This window comes from Battus philenor, unplaced genomic scaffold, assembly GCF_028537555.1.
Source record: "Battus philenor isolate CCGP_79_NKW_IND1 unplaced genomic scaffold, ilBatPhil1.0.hap1 SCAF_18, whole genome shotgun sequence".
Classification (NCBI taxonomy): Eukaryota; Metazoa; Arthropoda; class Insecta; order Lepidoptera; family Papilionidae; genus Battus; species Battus philenor.
In genome coordinates this window covers 1,404,863-1,428,806 of record NW_027181680.1, presented here as the reverse complement: position 1 = coordinate 1,428,806, position 23,944 = coordinate 1,404,863, and the positions used below count along the sequence as shown (strand labels likewise).

The following is a 23,944-nucleotide window of genomic DNA, read 5'->3' as shown; positions in this document are numbered from 1 at the left end:
ATAAAATTTCATTTCATGGGGGTCCAAATTTTTTTCGCTGACGTAGACCCCATGCAGCTTGTCATAGACCCCTAGGGGTCGATATAGACCACTTTAGGAATCACCGGGTTAGCACGAGTTCTATGCAAAATATATAGCCTTATTTCGTTATGTTATTCGATCTATAGGAGTAATAATAGGTCGCGGTGACCTGGTCACCCATGGAGATTACGTGGGTGTCCCAAGACAAAGGCTGGCTTGAGGCGTTTCCATTGAGTGGGATCGATAAGCTCACGTCAGAGACGAGCAAGTAGGTTGCTTTGCTGAAGTGAGAGAGTCTATCTCTTATTCTATGCGCTGTTTTGTTCAGACCCTACGCAATACACAATACCGAAGATCGACACAGATGTACACTTTATCGTCCGCACGTTTCGTAAAAATTTTCGTTGGCACCGGCAGCGCTAATTCGGATTACTTGGCTTGTCGCCGGCCGTTTTTGAAATTATCGGGAAATTATGAATTGTAAAGTTTTAATTAACTCATCGCTATTTCTCAGGCGTTCTCAACCCTGTTTGTTCCCTTACTTTTATGAAATTTCGTAGATATAAATACGTAAATAAATACAAAATTTGTTGATTCTATTTATTTATTTCCATTTCTTTGGTATTGAGTATTTTTCTTTCGTATGGTATGAAGCAAAACAGCCTCCGAGATGCAACGTCGAATTCGCTATGTAAATATTTCACTATCTTTCGACGATTATGCTCTACTTTCACTTTTTTCATCTCCAATGTCTTCTTCCGAATCGGCCAAATCGTCCGGAATGTCAGACAAGACGTCCGCGCATTCATCATAAATATCCGTGTCGTCTATTTCGTCTGTCATGATGAAAGGGCACAAGCACTTATAAAAACAAAAAACTTATTGACGTGTGTAACTTATTGTTACTTAAACAAAATAGCAACAGAATTCAACAGCAACAGAACTCAGCGATACTATTTATACTATTTTGCACACGACACCACTGTGGGGTCGCCGGACGGCATAGAATTAAGATAGTGCGCGATGAACTTTACAATCAGAGAACAGAGGAGAATATCGCCTCATTGTTAATCATAGTAGAGTGTCATTAGATGTCTTTGGTATTCTGCTAGATGGAAATAGGAAAGTAATAAAAAGTGAATAATAAACAATTGTGATGAAATAAAAATAATATTAGAAATGTAAATTACGTGCGATATAAATAGTAAGAAAATAAATAAGTATTAATAATAAATATATTGTGTACAAATGATAAAAATAATAACGGTAAAATTAGTAGATCTCTTTATGAAAGGCGAAGAAATTATGAAATACATTGATAAGGATGAAATATTCCCAAAATTATTTGAAAAAATATAATGTCAATACAGATCATGTCCACCCATGATAGAAGTTGAACGCCCCAAATACAGTAGCATAAAAAAAGTTTCCAATCAGGTTCGTAATTAGTGTGAGGGGTAAGACGCATGTTAGAGTATTTCTGCTATTTTTCTCTATATTTAGTTATATTTCATCGAAACTTTCATAGATTTGCGTCTAGAACATTTTACCGCATATTTGTAATAATTGCTAACTAACATTTGTATTAGAATTCAAACGATTAATACAATTAAAATTACAGCCATAGTTTCGAATCAGGTTTAACAATACAGGCTAATAACATAGTACTTAACAAACTTTCTATTGGAATCTAAACTAGCAGCGTAAACTTCGAGATGTAGGAATATGGTTTGTTCATTTATAACAGAGTTCCTTAAACTTTTTTGTGTCGTAAACCCCTTGCCATGTTTTTCCGTGTTGGGTAGACCCCCTACTTACCTGATATTGAATTCCTGTAAATTTCTAACTGTAGTGAAGTTTAGTGTTAAAAACTTAAAGTAATAACACATGTCAATTTATACATTTATTAATTGAATTTAAATTGAAACTACTCAAAATAAAATGTTGTTTCTGTTATGCAAAATATACGTAACATTAAATAAAATAGTTAATAGATTCAGGAAACGAATAAACGTATTTGTCCCACATTCGTATTTATAGTGACGAATTGAACAAGTCAGTGCAAGGTAGCGAAGCTCTCAGACTGCGACCCTCAGGTTTTTACAAGTTCAAAATGTATAGCGACCACAAAGCGAATACCAACATCCTACAACTTACACAATTTTATAAACATATATAATAATTTTTTTACTTCATAGGCAATTTTTTAAATAATGTGAATATTTTGATATTATAAGATAGTATGATGTAAGTAAATAGGTACTATCAGTGTATGTGTTGAGATCCACTATCGTGGACCCCTATATTCATTTTATGGACCCACAAATTTTTTTTGCTGACGTAGACCCCTTGCAGGTTGTCATAGACCACTAAGGGTCGATATAGACCACTTTGGGAATCACTGATTTATAATAATGTTTCGTACTGTGGGTTCTGACTCGGAATGAAACACCACTAGTTCACAAGGAGTCATTTATTCACAAATCAGATGCCCACCCTACTTTAACACAAAGTATACTTTCGCTTAGTCCAAACTACGCTTCCAAATCGCTCAAGAAATTACTGTCCAAATAATTTACCAAATAGTCACTTTGTGTCACTGATCGTAGATATTAATCTTATAACTAAAAAACAACACTGAACTGTCGACATGAGGAGTACACCTATTTATACTACGGAGAAGGTTCTAGTAAGTTCGAGGTAGTACTCGGTTAGAATTTCGGAAAACCGTACACCAAAGGTTACGCGTATTCTTGATCCTAGGGTTCAGTGTTTATTGTTTAGAGGGTTCTGTAACCAGTGCTTTGTAACAGTAATATAAGTAAGTTTTATGGGAAAATAAACATAGTACTTTTATTATATATATAATTTTATAAATTTTTGTTAAACATTAAAGTCGAATCTGTTATAATTATATTAGGGGGACCGGAAAGTGATGTCGCTTTCTTAAGTTAAATTCACACGACTACATTTTTAACAAGTTTTTATTTCTAATCAATAGTATATTCACCTTCGTTATCAACAACCTTTTGCCATCTAGTATACAAATCAATGTCGGAGTGGTAAAAATTAATCGATTTTTCTGTAAAATATGTCGACAGAAACGACATTACTTTCCGGTCCCCCTAAAATATTTTTTTACTATATATAAATATGAACGTTTGTCTGTATGTCCTTTATAGAATTGTAAACTATGTATTTGATCATGTAATGATCTTTAGCAAAGTTGTTGTGTATGAACCCACAATGTTTCTAAGTTGGTATGATCAACTATCGACAAATGGCGCCGCTGTCATTCCAATGAATTTCATTCACCGTGACAGTTCGTGCTAATTTGAATTGAAACGAGAACAGCGAACGAATGATGACGTTACAAGTTGTGGGTGATGTAAGAGTTTATGTAAATTATGAAATTCGTGTCCAGTTCACATAATTAAAATAAGAACGAAAAAAAAAAAAACAATTTTTTGTAATTTCAACGCGGTCGAAGTCATGGGGCTCAGCTAGGCTTTATATAAAATAAATATAAAATGAATGTAAATAAACAAATCTATTAATTGTATGTCTACGTACAGGTTTTGGTTTATTTAATGCTCTCTAGTTTCTGTTTGATGCCGATGTTGCTAACCTTGTGGGGTTGTTACAGTTTCGTCGGTCAAAAGGCTCGAGCTAAAATTTCAATTTCTCCCACTACTACTTCTACCCGTAACTTTGAATCAAAGCCAGAGGTGGTAGGTGCGTGAATCGGCTTAACCTATAGTGCAGGGTATGCAATACACACGGGCGTCGCGGTGCTCCCTGAGACATCTAAGAACATCGTCTTGGACCATCATGGTACAACAATGATATGACAGAAGCGGCCAGCCATCGCGGTGGCGGCAGTTATCAAACGCGAGCGCCCTATGGGTGGCTTCTTTTCCATTTAGTTTCAACTCGAAATAAACCTTATTTCACGTATTTAAAGTTTAGAAGCGGCTACACAGCGCGCTATACTTACTTATAAAATAGCTTGTTGGAATATGAGAAAACTTACGACGGCAAAGTTAATAGTTATAGCCGCGGGGGGAGGGGGGTCAGGCCTAGTGGGCGCCAGGGTTTCATTGCACACGGGCGCTACACGAGCTAGAGCTGCCACTGATTTGTGCTTCCATACGCTGGTCGGATCTAGTTCGAACCTCACTCGATAGCACAATAGCCGAGGCAATATACACTACCGAGATTGTCACAGAAGGTTTTTTATCCTTTTTTAGCCTTCATTTTTGGGCGTCACTCGTATTCCCCTGTCTTACACATGGACCTCCTTTTTTATTTTATTTTTATAGATTTTATTATTTGAGTCTTTTTCCTTCTAAAGAAGGTTATGTTGCTCAGTGGTGAAGAATACAATGCAAGTAGGATGACCTCTACTCTCTCTGAGGAGAAGTCGCTTAAAGAGAGGAGTGTTGATATTTTTCCTTGTACAGTAATACCCCGCTTTACGCGAGGTATCCGTTCCAAAAAAAATCGTGTTAACTGAAATTCGCGTATAACGAGGTTTATGATTAAACATAGTCAAAAATTATAACAAAAAAATACAAATCATTTTAATCAATCACTTTAATTCTAGGAACACTTTATGCAATACATACTCTTATTTTTTACGGAAAAATACATCTATTGTCTTTTGGGTAACGTTTTGTTTAGGTTCTTGTAAAATACGTTCATAACACCCAACACTGTTTTTAATTGTTTGACAGATGGTCAAGACGCCATAGAGAAGCTGATGACTACATTATATTTATACGCACTCTTTCGCGTAATTCGAGGCATTTGAGCGCGAAATTTGCAATTCGCGTTATAGTGAAACCGCGTATAACGGGGTCGCGTAAAGCGGGGTATTACTGTATATCCGTTTTATTTAGTCAAATTCACTCGATAGACTACATTTTTGTTTATTAGGTTTCGAGTGGCTTTATTAATCAGATACTTATAGAGAAATAACAAGGCGTCTATCTTTTAAAGGTAACAAGGAAATGTAGCCCGATACGGGGAAGAAACCACGACATATCTGTGCAATACGATCTGGAATCTTATGCAAACTTGTGTGCACTATTGCAGTTGTGTTATATGTTTAATATCAAATGTTAATAGGGCTTATAACTGTATTTCTCTAGACGCTAATGTGACCATGAGTCTATATTTTCCCGAGACTTTTTTATTATTTAATTAATTACTTTTATACACTTTATAGCTACATACTTTGATACTAGAAGAACATACTACTAGGATAGTCTTTATTACTTATTTTCACAGGATTATGTCATATGGATTGCTGATTTAGGGTAGTAGTGCGGATATTAAAAATAGATTTATTTTTAAAAAGAAAGTCATCCGAGTTATTTACTGCTCAGGGCTGCGAATCCTTGAGAAATCAGTTTAAAGAGGTCAATATTCTTACTGTGGTCTCACAATATATTTAAGCTAATGTTTAGTACGTTTACAATGATTATTATCTTTATTTATTTATTGTACAGTTTTTTGTACACCATTGACAACACATAGAGAAAAAAAAAGAAACAATTCACATGGTACAAGAAGCGGTCTTAGCGCTCGAGGCGATCTCTACCAGACAACCTTTGGATGAAGGTAATTATAATAAATTCCAAAAAATATAGGACGTCCATAGTGTATTTATAAGGCACCTGGAAAAACCGTCTATACTGACTGCAAAAAGTTTCTAATTCATTTGTAATAAACGAAATACCAGATTTATTAATAAAATTACGCAAAACATTATTGGTTCAACATTTACAAATTCCAAAACGCATATTAAAAGTAAATTGACGGAAAAATCTTATTATTCAGTAAACGAATATTTAAATGACAACAATCCATGGCAGTATTGTCGCCTGATTATTTTCATTTCATTTAGGCTATATCTGATAAAGTGCATAAGTATAAATTTGTGTTAAACTTTATTAAAAGATATGTTGTTGTGGAGTTTCTTCTTGCTTCTTCTCCACAACTATAGCACCTTGCGAAGCAGATTAAAATAGATTAAAAAGAATTACGAGCAATAAGAGTTGTGATAAAAGTTCTAATGTTGAATAAATAAATTTTATCTTTATCTTTAGCGACCATATAAGTAAATAGAAGAATGCCAGATGAGCGCAATTCGAATAGCTTTCCTGTGGTGACAATCTTCAAGTTAAAGCTAGGAGTTACGTGCTTATTTGCTAAGAGCTTAGAAGTGAAGTTAAAGTTCAAATATATAATATCATGATATAAAGTAAGTCATACACTAGAACAGAGTTACCTAGACATTTTTTCATAGATACTTTTTTTATTTAAGTGATTCTGATGAATCCTATGTATATTTCTACTATTTTCACAAAACGAAAATTTGACGTACAGATGTATATGTTAGGGGGACTGGAAAGTAATGTCGTTTTCTTAAGTTAAATTCACACGATTACATTTTTTACTAGTTTTTATTTATAATTAATAATACAGTCACCTTCTTCCTTCTTCGTTATCAACAACCAAGTATATATGTTATATACGTATGTACGTACGTTTATGTATGTTTATGTTCGTTTGTTTGTAAATATGTATTTTTTTGTACACGTAAACTACTCATTATTAGTACTTTTACCTTTTCCGTGGGGTTGTCTGTAAGAGATTGCATTGTGTGATAAGACCGCCCATTGTACTTTTTAGTATATTATTGTAAAACTTATTAAATGTATCTTAACGTGTATAATAAAAAAAAAATTAAATAAATAAAATAAATAAACCTTTGGCCATCTAGTATACAGATTTTCAATGCTGGAGCGGTAAAAGTCTCCCTAAAAGAAATTTTAGTTCTACCCACAAATATATAATTTGTAGGCACACACATCACAAATCCTATTTCGTCTCTTTTTCACGTCTAACCAAGCGTTGCGGATGATGTCAGTGTTTCGCTAATCTCCGAGCGCTAATTCGCCAAGCTTCTCAAAATAGTATCTACCTACATTAATAATCGAATGGAAGCTAAAACAGATACATTTCTGTAGACCCCTACATAGGGATTGTGAAAGCCTAATATTGTCATGCTAACATAGACCGCCGTGGAGCCTTAGGATCTGGACTTTAATAACTAAGGCTCTAAAGTATTTCCTATCGTTTAGGAATTTGATTGTCGAAGGTGGGAAATATAATAGACTCGACAAGAGTTTAACCTTTTCGCTTTAATATAAAAAACATATATGTTACATAGGGGCGTATTTTAGAAAGGCTTAGATGGTGCGTGGCACATAAAAGGTTGTAAACTACTGTTCTAGAGGAAAATCACTTAATAAAGAACTGGCAAAAAACTACATACATCTTGCCTTGTACCAGAGATTATAAATCATTAAAACAGATTAAATATATGTTTAGTACAGTGTAAAATAAGCAAACATTATGAAAGGATATTTAAAATATGTACATTAAAATGTATTTGCTGTAAAATGTTACATTAACATTTACCGCATTTGAGGTTATATTCTATAAAATATAAATTTAAACAATTTCAGCAGATTCAACAAATGTTAAGTATGGTATAGTATAGTGTAAAATAAACAAACATGAAAGGATATTTAAAATATGTACATTAAAATGTATTTGCTATTAACATTTACCGCATTTGAGGTTATGTTCTATGAAATATTTAAATTTAAATTATGCGAAACAGATAATATAAAATTCCTGCATTAACAGATAACATAATTGTTTAAAAATTGTAGACTACCATGCGGGTATTGCTATAAATGTATTATTTAATATTTACTAGTGCGCATGTCGTTTACGCGCGAAAAAAGGCGGCCATCTTTCTCGGGCGCTTCTTTCCGTTACTAAACAGTGGGAGTAAAATGTCGCTGTATATACAGGAACAATGACAGGTTGAAGGACGCCCACCATCCACGAGTTTCAGGGGATAAAGAACGAGGCGGTTATTTATGTTTGTCGAACAACAGACACCCTCGGGCTGTATAACAGTGTCCATCATGCGGCGGTAGCGATATCACGTCACACACGTGCGTATATTGCACGGACGAGACTCAAGATGCGATCGCAAGGTTCATCAATGTGGCGAATATGGCAACCACATAGACACTGGCGCACAACCTGAGGATGCCAATATGGAGTAGGGATGAGGAAGTGGTCGCACGAAACGTAATCATAAAAAATATACAATGTTAGGGTGTCGTTAAAAAAGATTAAGAAACAGTAAACACTGTAACATGCAAAAAAATTCGAAAATATAAAACGTAAATGTAAAATCAAAAGCACGGACCCTAATGTCTGGGTATCATAGATCCTAACGACATAAAAAATACAATGACATAGTAAAGCTATAAATGAACTCGTTTTTTTTTTTAAATACGCAAACCCGTGGACACAGATTGCAGTATGTAGCGGCTAGAACCGAGACTTTTCACGGAGCCCTCGAACTCTTTAAAAGAGGTTTTATGTTAAGAGCCTTCGCACTAACAGAATTTGCAAATACCACTAGAGTAGCAGTGCAAGTCAGGTAATAAATGGTTATAGGTAATGTATGGTACATACTATCCATAAATCAATGGTTTTAGAAATGATAATTTAGCAAGAAAAAGCATTGTCATAATTTACATTTTACGCCATATTGAAATATATTATTGTTTACTATTTTTCCCTTCAGAATTTGTACTACTAATACTAATTGAAAATAAATTAATGTAACATATTACTGAGTGATCAATTAATTTATAGTTTTAATTATAATATGTGATATTTAGAGCTTTTTGCTGACAACCACCTATATTATGTCTTTCAAGCTTTTACATCTATATTTAATCACCCTGTACATAGTCTCAACATGTAATTTGACAATGAAAATGTTTTGTGGCAGTAGGCGCCATTTTATAAATGGATTTAAGAAATTATTTATAATTTTGTTCAACGTAATAATAATATCATTATGAAATGTTGAAATTAAAAAATTGATAATTATTTTTGGGCATATTCCCACTTTTGGGAATTATATTTACTTTCTAAGATGGAACATAAAAGCTACGATTTCGTTCATTCACTTCTCTTCCAAAGACTGCCATGGCTGGTCTTAACTATGATGTCAGATATTTAAAAATTAAAATGTATAAATACTTAAAAAAAAAAAGCATTTATTCATTTTATTAGACACAAAATAATTTGAAAAGAGAGATAAATCCTGCCTCGGTTTAAATTTAAAATATTTCCATTTATAAAAATTATATCTAAAGTGTACAAATTAAAAGTAAATGAACGTAAAGTGGCCTGTAACGGTCTTTAAGCGTTTTTTTTTCGACGTTTACTTAATCAAAGGCATTCGAAGGAAACCGGCCGTCACTTTCACTTGCTTCCGTTTTGTTTAGAAATAAAAATGCGTCGCGCTAGTGATGTGCCTCGAAAACGATAAATTAAAAAGTAATATATTAATATTTAAAGTAATATAGTAATATATTAATATTTTTAGTTCACTTCGATAAGCCGTTCAACGTTTTCATCATCTCATTGCAGCCATAGGATGTCCATTACTCGACTTTATATGATGCTCCTATAGATTTTAAACAAGACCGGTTGGAAGCGGCCTGGTATCAATGTCTTTAACTAGGTTTGTACACCTTATAAGCGAATATGCTACGCCGCGTTTTCCGCTTCGTGTTCTCTACTTCAGAACCTCGAGTCTTCACTGGTCATCCTTTCTACGCGCTATTTCGCCTGCCAACTGTCACTACAATTAGCCAACCTACTTTTGATACGATTGTAGATAAATCCCCAGGGTAGCCTTCCTTCTCTTCTCTTCTATATATAGAAGATTAATAAATTTATTCAGATGATAAAAAAGAAAGAAGAAAATGAACATTACCATTTTCACAATTTCTTTCAATCATTGTAAAACCTTGTTATTAACTTATTTACCTAACCTCTGTATTTAAAAGGTTATAAACATATTTTTTGAGATTAAAATTATGTGTATCGAAATAAATAATAACATTCCTAAGTAAATTTTAATATTTTATGTTAGGAAACAGTTTAGACTAAAAAACATTAAAATGTGCCTTGTTTTAAAAACCTACAATAAACCTAGAGTTATATATAAGAGTTTATGTGAAACTTAAAGATTAACTCTTAAATTTAAAATATCGATATATTTGAAAATATTATCGGATTTTGTACAACACTAAAATTACGATCGAATCGATAAGACAAGGAACGTTTAGCTATAAAGACGATTGTTCTCTCGAACATCGTGCGCGTAGACAACACAGGCTGCAACCTTCTTTATTTAAAAGCAAAAAAAAAAAAAAGATTTTAAGTGGGCCGTGTGAAACTCGGCGAACTGACCACATCGTCACAGATAAATAAAATGTACTTGTATTTAATGTTGTAATGGCTTGTGCTAGAATTTTTGTGTACTAAAATGATTATTATTGGCAGAATAATTATCATTATTTCCTTCTTAAGACTGCTGGATCTATATCCAGGTAAGGTCTATACCTTCCCCTAGATTTCCAATAAGACTTGTCAGTAATTATTGTCTTACGAAGATTTTAACAAGGTAATCTGTGCAGTTTATGTGTGGACATATGTCGCTGCTTTTGCACATCCGTAGTTTTTACTACAGAACATTAAGGGGTCACTCATCTGTGGTCCGCTATATGTTCTATTTGGAGGAAGCAAGAAGTATTTTGGTTTTCTATACATCACTTAGAAGAAAATTGATTTCTTGAAGTATTTTAAGTTCGAAAACAATCATATATCTGTCATCAACAAATGTAGCCATATAGTATGCGAGTCAAAATTCATTAAAAAGTGTATAGAAAATCGTTAAAAAAGCTTTTGTTTGAATCTCCAGTTGTTAGCTACTAAATGCGAGCTACTAAATTTATACTCTTGCAAAATAAAGTCGATAAATGACTAATTTAAATAAACATTTTTAAACTGTCATTGGCGTCCTGCCAAAAATAATATTAAATAAATATATTATAAAAATGTACATTCATTGAATAGATATCTTAAATAAATTATTTTAATTAATTTAATTGTATTGTATAATGTTGATATGAAACATGTTGTTTATATTCATAAATTAATTATTTAATAAATACAAGGGATAATTATTTTTAATTACTTTCAATATTCTAAGGTTATTTAGGTTCAAATTGGTCAACGGGCCATGGAGTTAGCTATACTCGGGATATTTAACGAGATTCAAAGTGACCGAAAGCCCAGCGGATTGGCAAATTGAAATGGCAGTAGGCAGAAATAGCACGCAGAACTGATGCCTGATCTCGTTAAGGAAGTTGGCAGACTGAATGCAGTACGCTATAATCCGATCCTATTAGAAATATATGGGGAGGCAGTCCAGATGTGATGTTATTCAAACGTTCGTATGGTAATCACCAAAACCAAAAATAGTTTTTTATGCCTGCCGAAGACCTGGATGGAGACCAAACATGACGAAATGTGAGAGAAGATGAAAATAAACGTTAAAAGCGTTGTAATGACGTTAAAAAGTTTTGGCGGGAATACACAGATAACCTTCAACATCCTCTGGCGGAGGCAATGATCTCTTACACATACAGCCATTGATAAAATCGATTTCAAAAATATTGAAGAAGTTAAATATGTCGAATCGTATTAAAATTATCGATGCATAAATTTAATTAAAATAACTGACGTCGGGTCTCTGACCGGAGGACGCGATGGGATTCGCTTTCAAAATATCCAATTATTATGAACACATGCCCTCGATGAACCCAAATAAAGTTTATAAAACCTTTAACATGAACGAGACGCATTTTCTTCGCTGTTTATCTTTACTCGATAACTGTTTGAGGTTTCTTTTTAAATCGAAAATTCTGTAAAAAGATTGTATAAGTAAATTGTAATGTGTTTCTTTTCGTACACCAATAGCATAACATATTTTTATACATTATTGTACATTTTTTTTATTGCCGCGTGTAAAATAGATGGCTGTTAGGGTCTTAATTTTGTGAAGCGAAGATGACGGATCGGCGAGCCCAGAAGAAGCGTGCCGTCAAGGTAAGCAGACAACATTATTAAGGTTGACGAATGCAGGCTTAAAGCCGGTCCTATTGGAAATCTATGAGAGAGGATTATGTTTACTATAATTAAAATATACTAACTATACTACTATACTTAAACCATAGTGGTAATATTTATGGGGAAAAAGCAGCTTTTTTAATGTATTATATACATGTTACTTTACTAGAATCGATAGAACATCTTGCAATTTTGGAAAATGAAATATAGTTTTCTCTCATTTAGGAGTATAGTTAACATATATCTATGTATAAATTTATTAATAATAGTAGTACCATGATTATTTTTTAATAAACAGTTTTTTTAATAAAATGCTTATACATATAGTTCTGATAAATATAAATAAATATTGTCAACTAACTTAAGGCAAGTTAGTTGACAATATTGTTTATTATTATAAATTTTATTTATATTTACGTATATTGTTAAATATATTGTCGATCCTATTGTAATTGTAATATATATAATTTTTTAAACTGTCGGGTGTTGTGGTTGCCTGCTATACAAATTAAATTATTTTAAACATTTTTTTCTTTTTGAAGTGACCGGATTTGATTCCACTGGTTTGAGGCGACAAGATGCAGAGGGCTTTTAGCCTAAAACTTCTTTTAAGGTAACAAGAAACGAAGAATCCTGATAGAGCTCCATCTCGAACTGGTACAACTACTATTTCATCGGATTGGAAGGCATAAAGTGACTAAATTCAAGGAATTCCTGGAGATGATCTCTGTTTTGACTGCAACTCGTCAATAATATTCAACACAAGAACACCAGAGAGAGCGTAATCTCGATAATACTACTATCACTTAAAAGCGTTAGCGCTGATAGCAGAAGTGGAAGAAGGAATTTCAGAACGCATATATATACTGTAATCGAGGATGAAGCAATTATTATTGTCACTCGTATATTCTTCTTTAAGACCGTTGGATGCCTACTGCAACCAGTCTTGCGCTGCTCGTATTCAGTGACTTCCCGGGATTTTAACTATGTCGCCAGTCTACCTAGTGGGGGGGGGGCATCAGTTACACGAGCAATGTGCTCCCCCCACTGCAACTTCAACGAGAAATTCTTCGAGCAACGTCTCTGATCTTGGTTCGTCTACGGATGTTCTTATTTCTGATTCGATCTCGCTGTAAAATTCGTATACAACATGAGAATTATAGACGAAGTTAGTTTAATTGAATTATGAGTCAAATTAAGCTCCATAATCATATACTTCAACTTAATAAAAAACTAAGAGAGTTCCAAACGCATTTGTTAAGAACCCGCAACAAATTCGAACGGGAATTTTTCACGATTAATTTTAATAACTATTAAATAACAAGAACAATATATAAAATTTAATTATTATCTCATAATTTGCAGCGGACTCATATACATAAATCTCTCTTTTTCTCTTTTCATATGCACTTTATTATTACGTGTTAGATTTATTAATTTCACAACTTATTTTTGGTGTCATATCTGCGTTGTTGTCATGGACAAAAATGTCAGAAATAAAAAAAAAATGTTTTCTGACAAACTTTAATGCGATTTGACAGTTGAATTCATTTTTTTTAGAAAGACAGTGAGATCTGTTGTTGACGTTCCAGTCATAGGCATAGGCCTCGCATAGAAATATCTATGGAAGAATATATCATAATCGCCACGCTTGGTAGGCAGGTTGGCGAATGCAGCATAATATTATATTCGGGTTGGACGCTGCTGCCCATCCCCTGGAAACATGTTCGTGAGCAATTGCAAAATCTATATAATTAATTCAAAAAGTGTGAATTATTTAAGATTATATCCCAGAATCGAACCCGAGACTTATGATCGCAAGTCGCATTTCACTACCGTCGGGCCATCACTGTTTTAAAAGTGATTCATATATCCCTAATAAATTAATTAAAGAAGATGATTTTAAAATTAAACATTTTTAAACATAAGGTTATAGGTTATAAAAGGTAATTGTGTAATTCATTTGTTAGCAGAAAGCTTTCAACAACAGTTTCAAAGCACCTTATATAAAGTGATCACTCTAATATAGGTTACATTAATTTGTTTTTTTTTTCTATTTTAATGTGACAGTAATAACTTCTGGCAATACTCTCTGCAGGGACAGATCGTAAATAATAATTAATTTTAATATGTAGTAATACGAATATTTGAAATTCTTTTTCTTACTTTATTATATTACTTACTTTGTTATATATTTTTGTAGCAAATAAGTTATACATTCAGCCCTTTGAAACCCATAACCAATTACTCTATGTGTATGTTTATTATAAATTACTTGGAAATCCTATAACTGTAATGTGTATTATCCAAATAAGTTAAAGCATTCCGAACCGGAAAAGACGAATCTGTTACATTAATCCACGCATTCCTGAATGTCATTTTATCGATTATTTAGTTTGATTACAGATTATAAATTAAAATTACCGTTGCACAAGGCCTTAAATTTTTAAATATTTTAAAGTAAATTTTTTATCCGTATGTATAAAGCTTATCGAGTTATTCTTAAATTTATATGATAAAAAATTAAAAAAAGGTAAGTTAGTTAGAAATATAAAAATAAAACAACATACCGAATACGGTAAGGCACTTCCAAAAACAGACGATATCCGCCATAATATCTCAGTTCTAATGTAATGCCTTGCGTCACAACACTTTCACTTAGAGTACAATAACATGGTAACACTTATGAAACTATCGACGACGCACTGCACTGACGAAGTTCAACGCACGTTCTCAATTCAAATGAATAAAAAAAAATGTAATTTGAAAATAGAAAAAGTACAAAGAGTTTTAGGACGGATATGCGGAGCGTAAGAAAAAAAAAGTTGAAACGTCAGATCGTATTTTTGGAGGGAAAATTTTGAAGAACGCGTCTCGCGCGCTCACTTTCGAGGCGCACAGTGAGACGCTCGTAGTGTCGCTGCCTGCTTTTACTTTCCTGAGCCAGTGGGGAGCATCAGCGTTGCCTGATCATTGTCTGATGCAAGGGGTAGAAGAAAGTCGCTTCATTACGCCGCCAACCTTAAATGTCAAGTCGTTATCCGCGTGGGCTTGTGAACGAGTCCAAGGAGATATATGACTGTTTTGGTTGCCAATTAAAATATGATATTCCTACACTATCTTATGAAACGTTTGGGTTTCTACGGAGTGACAAATACGATGTTTTATAAATTGTTTCTCAAAGAAAATATTGTAGAAATAGCCGGAGAAGAACCATAGCTGGACTGTCCTATATACATTCATTTGTTGATTAATATTATTTCATCATTTATCTATGCTTTCACATAAGATCGTCATATTACTGGCTACCACGGCTATGATACTTCTTTTTAAATCATTTTTCGAATTTAAATCGAACACGGATTTAAATTAGGACGCCGTCATTAATGTGATCGCATCATTGTATGTATTTATTTTTGAAGAACAAATACATGCACCAGTGGTAAGTCACCTTCGCCTGCTAGTCACATATACTAATGATCTCCCCTTTGAGAAGATACATATATGTTCTCAGTTGGTCATTCACCTCCACCCTTTTAATTTATATATATATATATATATATATATATATATATATATATATTAAAAGTAATTCACAGTAAATATATATATATTTACTGTGATCAAAAAGTAAGGTGAAACGTTAGGAAGGCAGGTAATTTCTTTCTGAGGTTGGTAGAATTGTCTATTACATATGCCAAAAGTTTTCAAAAGGTTTAATTATTTCCTAGTTAAACGTGTTTTTGACAAACGCGTCACATCTCGATTCTCGCTAAAAGTCGTTCAATTTTTTTAAAAAAAGAAACCGTCAAAAACTGTACTCATATCGTTCCGCAACCACCGTATGCGTTGTGATTTGGCTCCGTGCGACTTTTGGCTATTTTGCAAACAACAATGCTGGGATCCCGTTTAGATACGAACGACGTGATAAACACCTAATCGAAGAGAGTCTTGCTTGTTACAAATGAAATAACACTGTTCGGACTGTTTCAATGATTTTAAAAAAGGTAAAAGTACCTTTTATCGGACAGAGATTACTTTGACGGCGATGAAATTGATTTGGAAAAGACAAATAAAGAATTTTTATATTATAAACAAATTCACCTTACTTTTTGATCACATTATAACATTTAAAGATTTTAACATATGTACTGACACGTCATATTCTGGAACCATAAGTCTTAGGGATTAGATTTTTAAAATATTCCTTTAGTTGAATTTCGTACAATCGGGCGGGTTGTGGGAGTGTTCACTAACTTCGCGAAACGGATAGTGGACAGCTAGGATATATAACAAATTATATTTTTTTATACTTCTTTTCATATACTCTTCTTGGTCAAAGAGATCATGGTCATGCCTCGGTTGGTTCTGGTGTCCCTGCTGCACGCTCGCCAACCGCCGTACGAATTTCTGATAAATTCAGGCGGTACTTTGCGGAAGTCCATCCTAAGTAAGATAAGGACTAATATATAGCTACTTCCGCTATGCATGTGCATGCGCATTTATTAACAGGCGGGCGGGCGGTGCACTTTATTGCACGACTACTGCTACATAGCGAAAGTAGCTATATATTAGTCCTTTTCTTACTGCCGTACGAATTTCCTCATATAGTAATATGTAACAGAACATTTAGAAAATTGAACAGAAATTTTTGTAAATAGAATGAATGCATACAAATCTTTGTACATTAAACATCTCGTTTTGTCACGCTGATCGTATTTATCGATTTAATTTTCTATTGCCATACCACATGCCAATAAGTTCTGGCAGCAAAGTCACAAGAGCTAGTTAAAGATAATTACGCAATTCGTGTGTATGTGTAATTCCCACTGATGGGACACCGGCCTCTTCTGAGTACAGTACTTTTTCAATTATATTCCACCACGCATTATTAAATGTTACATATCCTTCATAATTAATTTTAAACACATAAAGAGATTTAAGTAAGAAAAGGACCAATATTTAGCCACTTTCGCACATGCATGCGTTTGCGAAAGTGGGTAAATATTGGTCCTTTTCTTACTTAGGATGGACTTCCGCAAGGTAACGCCTGATTCCGTTAAATATATAAAGAGATTTAGTTGCTTGCTGTTGTCGCCCTGGATGAAGGTCGCTAACAATTGGTCCTACTGAAAATCTATGTATAAGTATATATAGATCAGAATAAGTATATATATATATACTATATGATAAGATCTATGTCCAACAGTGGGCTACCGGTTAAAATCATGATAATGTTAATTATGTCATTTACAATCTTGTCTCTTGGTATAAAATAATAATTTCCTGTTAACTAACGCAAAAATGCGTTTGTATTTTAATGAAAAGTTTCCTTACAATGTTTTAAGAATACACCAATACCTCGCTTTGCGTCATTTCGTTTTGCCTTTTTTTCGAACTTGCGTCGCTGCTTAATTAGTACTAATTTTCACTGTGCGTCGTTAGATTTTCGAGGTTGCTTTGTTTTGGGTTCAAGTCTTTAATTATTTTTTTAAAATTTTTATTTTTTTTCTTAAAGATGGCAACAATTTTGTTTCTAATTGAGCAATGCCATCAAAACTCGGGGATTCTCTTTCTAACTAAAAATCAACGTAATTTTAATACAGTTTTATTTTCACTTTGTTTTGCTAATTTTAAGAGTACAGTTTCAATTACGTAGTGTGTTGTGCCTTTTTTAAAAGAAAATAATAAATTTATATAAATTTTTACGTTTTATTCCTGGTTACAAAAAAGGTAAATATTATTCCAATTTATTTATTGGCAGAGTTATAATATTTTTGTTTCTAAATGTTCAATTTTCTTTTTAAAAAAGTAGTATTTTCGTGACCCTGGAACCTATGTAAATAAAGATCATGTGATGATCTTTAGCAAAGTTAGTTGTGTATGATACTACAAAGGTTTCTAAGTTGGTATGATCAACTTTCGACAGATGACGCCATTGTCATTTCAATGATCTTCATATATCGCCGTGATACGATATTACTTTCCGGTCGTCCTAATATAACACATTTTATAGCATTTATGTTATAAATGTAACAAGGGACATGTGTGAGAATTTTATCCAAAACTTTTTGGCATGTAAATAATTTTAAATTACAGAATCAAAAATGACTGCCTGTATTTAAATTTATAATAAAGATAAATAATAAAAAAAGGTTAACACAACAACAGGATCTTTGAAAAAAAGTATAAAAACTTTGAAAGCGTGAATATATATCTTTACTGTCAATTAATATAAGAATTAATAAATAAAGTAATGATATTATTAAAAACCTTTTTCAAAATTAGGATTAATAAACATAAAAGATAATTTTTTTTTACTCTATGTTCCTGCAAATTTTGTACTGCCATAAGATTTTGGCTTGTCGAATTACAATAAAAAAAAAATAATATGACATATGTCAAAGTGACAACTTTAATAGAGTGGTTGCAAATAGGTGCTTATATAACCGAATATTGTTTTTTTTATTATTTTGCCGAGAAATGTATACATTCACCTTTTTAAAACTTTTACAATGTATATTACACTTCAAAAAATTCAAAGTAATATTTTAACAATTAATTACAGATTAAAAAGTCATGGAAATACCGTTCCAAAATCGGAATTCTTTTATTATCATGTCTCAAGTAATTTATATAAGATTATAAAATGTGTCATACCGGCCAAAAGGTAGGAAGGTTGCGAAATTATTTTAAAAATACACAGCGGTTGAGGTCGTTGCACTTTCGGACCCACTTAGAGCGGGAAAATTAATATTATTTAGGCATTGGCGTCTTACGGATACGGCGTAAATTCCAAACGTATTGCAAAATGAAGTAACAACAAAATAATGACGATGTTTGCCTTGACAATTTAAAAAAAAACTATTTATTACAACAAAAACCAAAAAAGATATTCACATGTAACATCATCATTTACATCAGAGTTCCCCAAACTTTTTTGTGTCGTAGACCCCTTGCCATGTTTTTCCGTGTTGGGTAGACCCCCTACTTACCTGATATTGATTTCCTGTAAATTTTTAACTGTAGTGAAGTTTAGTGTTAAAAACTTAAAGTAAAAACACATGTTAATTTATACATTTAATAATTGAATTTAAATTAAAACTAATCAGAATAAAATTTTGTATCTGTTATGTAAAATATACGTAACATTAAATAAAATAGTTAATAGATTCAGGAAACGAATAAACGTTTTTGTCCCACATTCGTATTTATAGAGTGACGAATTGAACAAGTCAGTGCAAGGTAGCGAAGCTCTCAGACTGCGACTATCAGGTTGTTACAAGTTCAAAATGTATTGCGACCACAAAGCGAATACCAATATCCTACAACCTACACAATTTTATAAACATATATAATATTTTTTTTACTTCATAGGCACTTTTATAAATAATGTAAATGTTTTGATATTATAAGATAGTACGATGTAAGTAAATAGGTACTATCAGTGTATGTGTTGAGATCCACTATCGTGGACCCCCATTATCATTTCATGGACCCCCAAATTTTTTTTCGCTGACGTGGAACCCTTGCAGGTTGTCATAGACACCTAGGGGTCGATATAGACCACTTTAGGAATCATTGATCTACATCATCATGTGGTCGCCATGATGCCATATCTGCTGGTCATACGCTGCCCGACTCTAGCGACTTGCACGAGCTATGTGGTCCGCCAACTGCTAATGTAGACAAGCAATTCCTAGAGCGAAGTCTTTAATTCTTCTGCGGACTCCTACCATAGCCTTCTCCATTACTCTTTGTTTACCCTGTGATAATATATATATATATATATATATATATATATACGTTTTACGTTTTTTTCGAAGTTGCGTCGCTGCTTAATTAGTACTAATTTTCACTGTGCGTCGTTAGATTTTCGAGGTTGCGTTGTTTTGAGTTGGAGTCTTTAATTTTTTTTTTAATTTTCTATTTTTTTTTCAAAAAAAATTGCAACACTTGTTTCTAATAGCGCCATGCCACCAAAACTCGGAGATTCCCTTTCTAACTAAAAATTAATACAGTTTTATTTTCACTTCACTTCTATATATATTAGATATATATAAATATAAAAAAAATACCTCTTGTCTGTAATGAGGTCATCTTACCGGATGGGAACAACTTCCTGCTTCGCCCGCCCTTTCATCTGATCACTGTCTTAACCCCATTGTTCACCTGATAAATGTTACTATAGTATATTAAGTAAGCCACTTCTATACTTTCTGTATATTTGTATGGACATAATTTTGATATATATGATATGATTGGTGGTAGATGTAAATGCTTTAAATGGATGAATTTATAGCTCATTTATTTTTAATGAATTATTGGTAAATACTATACAAAAATAAATTATTTAGAAATATTAAATAGCGTAATGATAATCAGCATAGTAGCGTAACTTCCAACATATAAGGTACTAGATACTATAAGTTATAATTACTTGTATGTTAAAAGTTTATGCCTTGAGGAATTTTATAAACATACTAGTTCCCGAAAATGTTGTTTTGCAAAAAAAAATGTTTTTAATTTTCAAATAAAAAATAAGGGTTCATCGTAGAGCGGTGAAAATTTAGGGTTGTATGTATTTTTGTATGCTGTATCATAAAAAACAAAAAAAAATCGTTAAAAAATTAAAAAAAAATTCAAGGGTGAACAACCCTTATCACTTAAGGGTATGAAAAATAGATAGTAGCCGATTCTCAGATCTACTGAATACGCATGTCAAATTTGGTAAAAATCGGTCAAGCCGTTTCGGAGGAGCACGGTAACTAACATTGTGACATGGAAATTTTATATATTAGAAGATTAGTGGAACCGGAAAGTAATGTCGCTTTAAGTTGATTTTTTTTGATTTGCCATCTATACAAATCAATGTCGGAGCGGTAACAAATCAATCGGCGTTTCTGTAAAATATGTCAACAGAAACGACATTACTTTCTGGTCCGTCTAATATTTATTTAGTGGTCCGAAGAACTTTTTGGAAGTGGCAATAAACGGAACAGGTCGTAGTGAAGCCTAGGGGAACTGACAACACAGATGCTTTCATTGTAGCGATTTTAGTCGAAGGCCTATGTTTTGCAACGGGTGTGTAACGGCTGATATGAATGAAATTAAAATGTTATTTATTTTAATAAATCATCAGATTAAAGGGCTTTTTAACAATATAATGGATGTTTATAATTTCTATTTATTTTATACCTACGAATATTAAAAAAAAACACTAGACAATCGCCATCTTGTATTTCTTAAGAGTTTGACATTTCTTTTTTTTTTCTTCGCGTGTTGACATTTTTAAAATTAATAATTCGATCTTATAAATTCTAAAAGTTTGTATATATCAATCCGTAACAAATATATTATAATAATAAAATAACAAGACCTCTTTCAGTATATTGTATTACTTGTTGATTTATATTCACGTCGCGCTTTGGCTTGCGCGCCTACAGCGCGGTGTGAGCAATATGGCGTTACCGCCATTTTATAAATTTCTTTTCAGGCGCATCCTGCCATTTCTGTATTTCGCCTCTACAATCGCGGCCAATATCCCGGATTGCTGAACGGAATTATAAATTAATATATGCATTAAATTCTTTACCTTTCATTTGTATTCAAATACATTCTGAATATTTTTCTATTCTTTTTGTATCTACATAAATTTGGAATGTACGTATTACGTATGTAACGAAGACTTGACTTTTTTATTGTAACTGCACATTTAAAGCTATATACATTCGCAAAAAAATAACCAGCTAGTCCAAAACGACGACACACTTTAAGTGAAGATAGAACAAAACTTTCGTCTTGTTTGCAAACGACTTACTTCGAGTAACGCCTAAAGTTTTTACTCCAAGTGCAACAGGGTAACAGACTACAAGCCATTCATACGTTGCGCGATTGTATTAAACCTTCAAAATCAAAGTGATCTTAAATAGAGTAAACTTGACAATTGGTGCTTTCAAATCGTCTAAAATGTCTTAATACAAAACACTATATTCAATTGACCGAAGGTTTTGGAAAACCGATTGGGTTCGGAAAGTCTTAGACCGTTATCCCTACATTAACTTAAATATAAATTGTTAACTTAACGGTAGAGAATGGAGATTTGCGACCGTAGGTCACGGGGAATTCCCGGAATACAATTTTATATAACGGCAAGATACGAGAGCTCGGCTCGACACAACATAGGACTCCTTTCGAAACTCTCCGTCATAAACAAACTGCGAAAACTCATCAAGACATCTTTCCATCTCACACAACTACTAAACGGGTACGGGTACTGCAAGCAGTACCTGCACCGTTTTAAAATAATACACAACGAGACTTGCCCATGTGACGGCTCCACAATACAGACTTTTCATCACTTACTCAGACACTGCTCCCGATTCGAATCCAAAAGACGTAACCACGTGACCTTATGTGAAAACCTTAATACACCTCCGTTCAACTTACCGGACCTTCTCAAGAAAAAATCTACAGCAGAATCTTTTAATGAGTGGGCCCGGCACATTGTCCTAAATCTCAAGGCATTTAACGGTCTGTAGCGCTTGGGCAGCGACTTGAAGTAAAATAATGTACCAACTAATATATGATTGAGTAAATCTCACAAATTTTATTGTTAATATGTATAAATTTTAGCTGTATTTATCCATAAGAGAAAATTGTGTAATAAAAATTGTAAAAATTATGAAACGCTGTCGTGTCTCGCTGTTGGGAGAAGAAAGATCCGTATCAAATAGCGGCAACCCTCTCCCAACTGTCTGCGTTCAGTAAAAGCGAAAAAAAAATATTGTGAAAAAAAAAAACCACTAGCGATACAAATTAGATTTAATAAAAAAAACCTCCGTTCAACTTACCGCACCTCCTCAGGAACAAATCTACGACAGAATCTCTTGATGAGTTCGCCCGGCACATTGTCCTAAATCTCAAGGCATTTAACGGTCTGTAGCGCTTGGTCAGCGACTTGAAATAAACTAATGTACCAACTAATATATAATTGAGAAAAACTTCCAAATTGTATTGTTTGTATGTACAAGAAAAATTATAAATAAAATTCCAGTCTTTTTTGTGATTAGCCAGAACAAACAGACAGTTAGATATAATAAGATAATTGTCAATTATGATTAGTGTATAGTGTGCTGAATGCCACCTATTTCTTTTTCAAATATGTCGCATGCACACTAGTACAAGGAAAAAAATAGTGAGAGATAAAATTATGTAAATGAATTATAAAGATATAAAATACTAAAAAAAACGTATTAAATTAATCGTATGTAATAACTAATTACAATACCCGGCGATTAATATTGCACATCGACCTTTGGAAAGAGACAAACGGCCAATTTCGGCTTCATTCTTTCTTCTAATTTCCTTCACAATGTCTTTAATTTCTTTCCATACATCGCCTTACAGAGATCTACACAATTATCAATTATTAATTCTTATTTATTTTCTTACTATCTATATCGCACTTATTTAATTATTGTTAACAGCTATTTCATCACTCTTGTTTATTATTTTCTTTATTTTAGTTCTTTGTATTTACTTATTGCTTTTGATTTGTTTTTGTTAATACTATTTCGCAGAACCTTGAAAAGATCTGGTAACATTAATCTTTATCCACCAGTAGGGTGATGTTAGCTTCTTCTAATCACTGCTAAGATCAGGTGCACCACGATCTCGTTCACACCAGGGTCACAGATGCACGAGGGAATCTCCCTGAGTTTTAACCAATGCAGGTGCTCTGCGAATCCCTCGTGCCATGTGAACTCTTGGACCAGAATCGTGTCCAATTCAACCTAAAGCACATTAGGCGTTTGCCTGTTGTAAGCCTTAC

At 33.0% G+C, this 23,944-nt stretch overlaps 1 protein-coding gene across 1 annotated transcript in view; it reads right to left on the bottom strand.

The window, feature by feature from the left end:
* The window catches only part of LOC137920441 (proclotting enzyme), a 41,274-nt gene extending 26,550 nt beyond the window's left edge, over nucleotides 1-14,724 (bottom strand). Inside the window, exon 1 of the mRNA XM_068763807.1 lies at nucleotides 14,682-14,724. Coding sequence (XP_068619908.1) covers nucleotides 14,682-14,724 — 43 coding nt within the window. The remainder of the gene's footprint in view (nucleotides 1-14,681) is intronic.
* Between the last annotated feature and the right edge of the window lie 9,220 nt (nucleotides 14,725-23,944).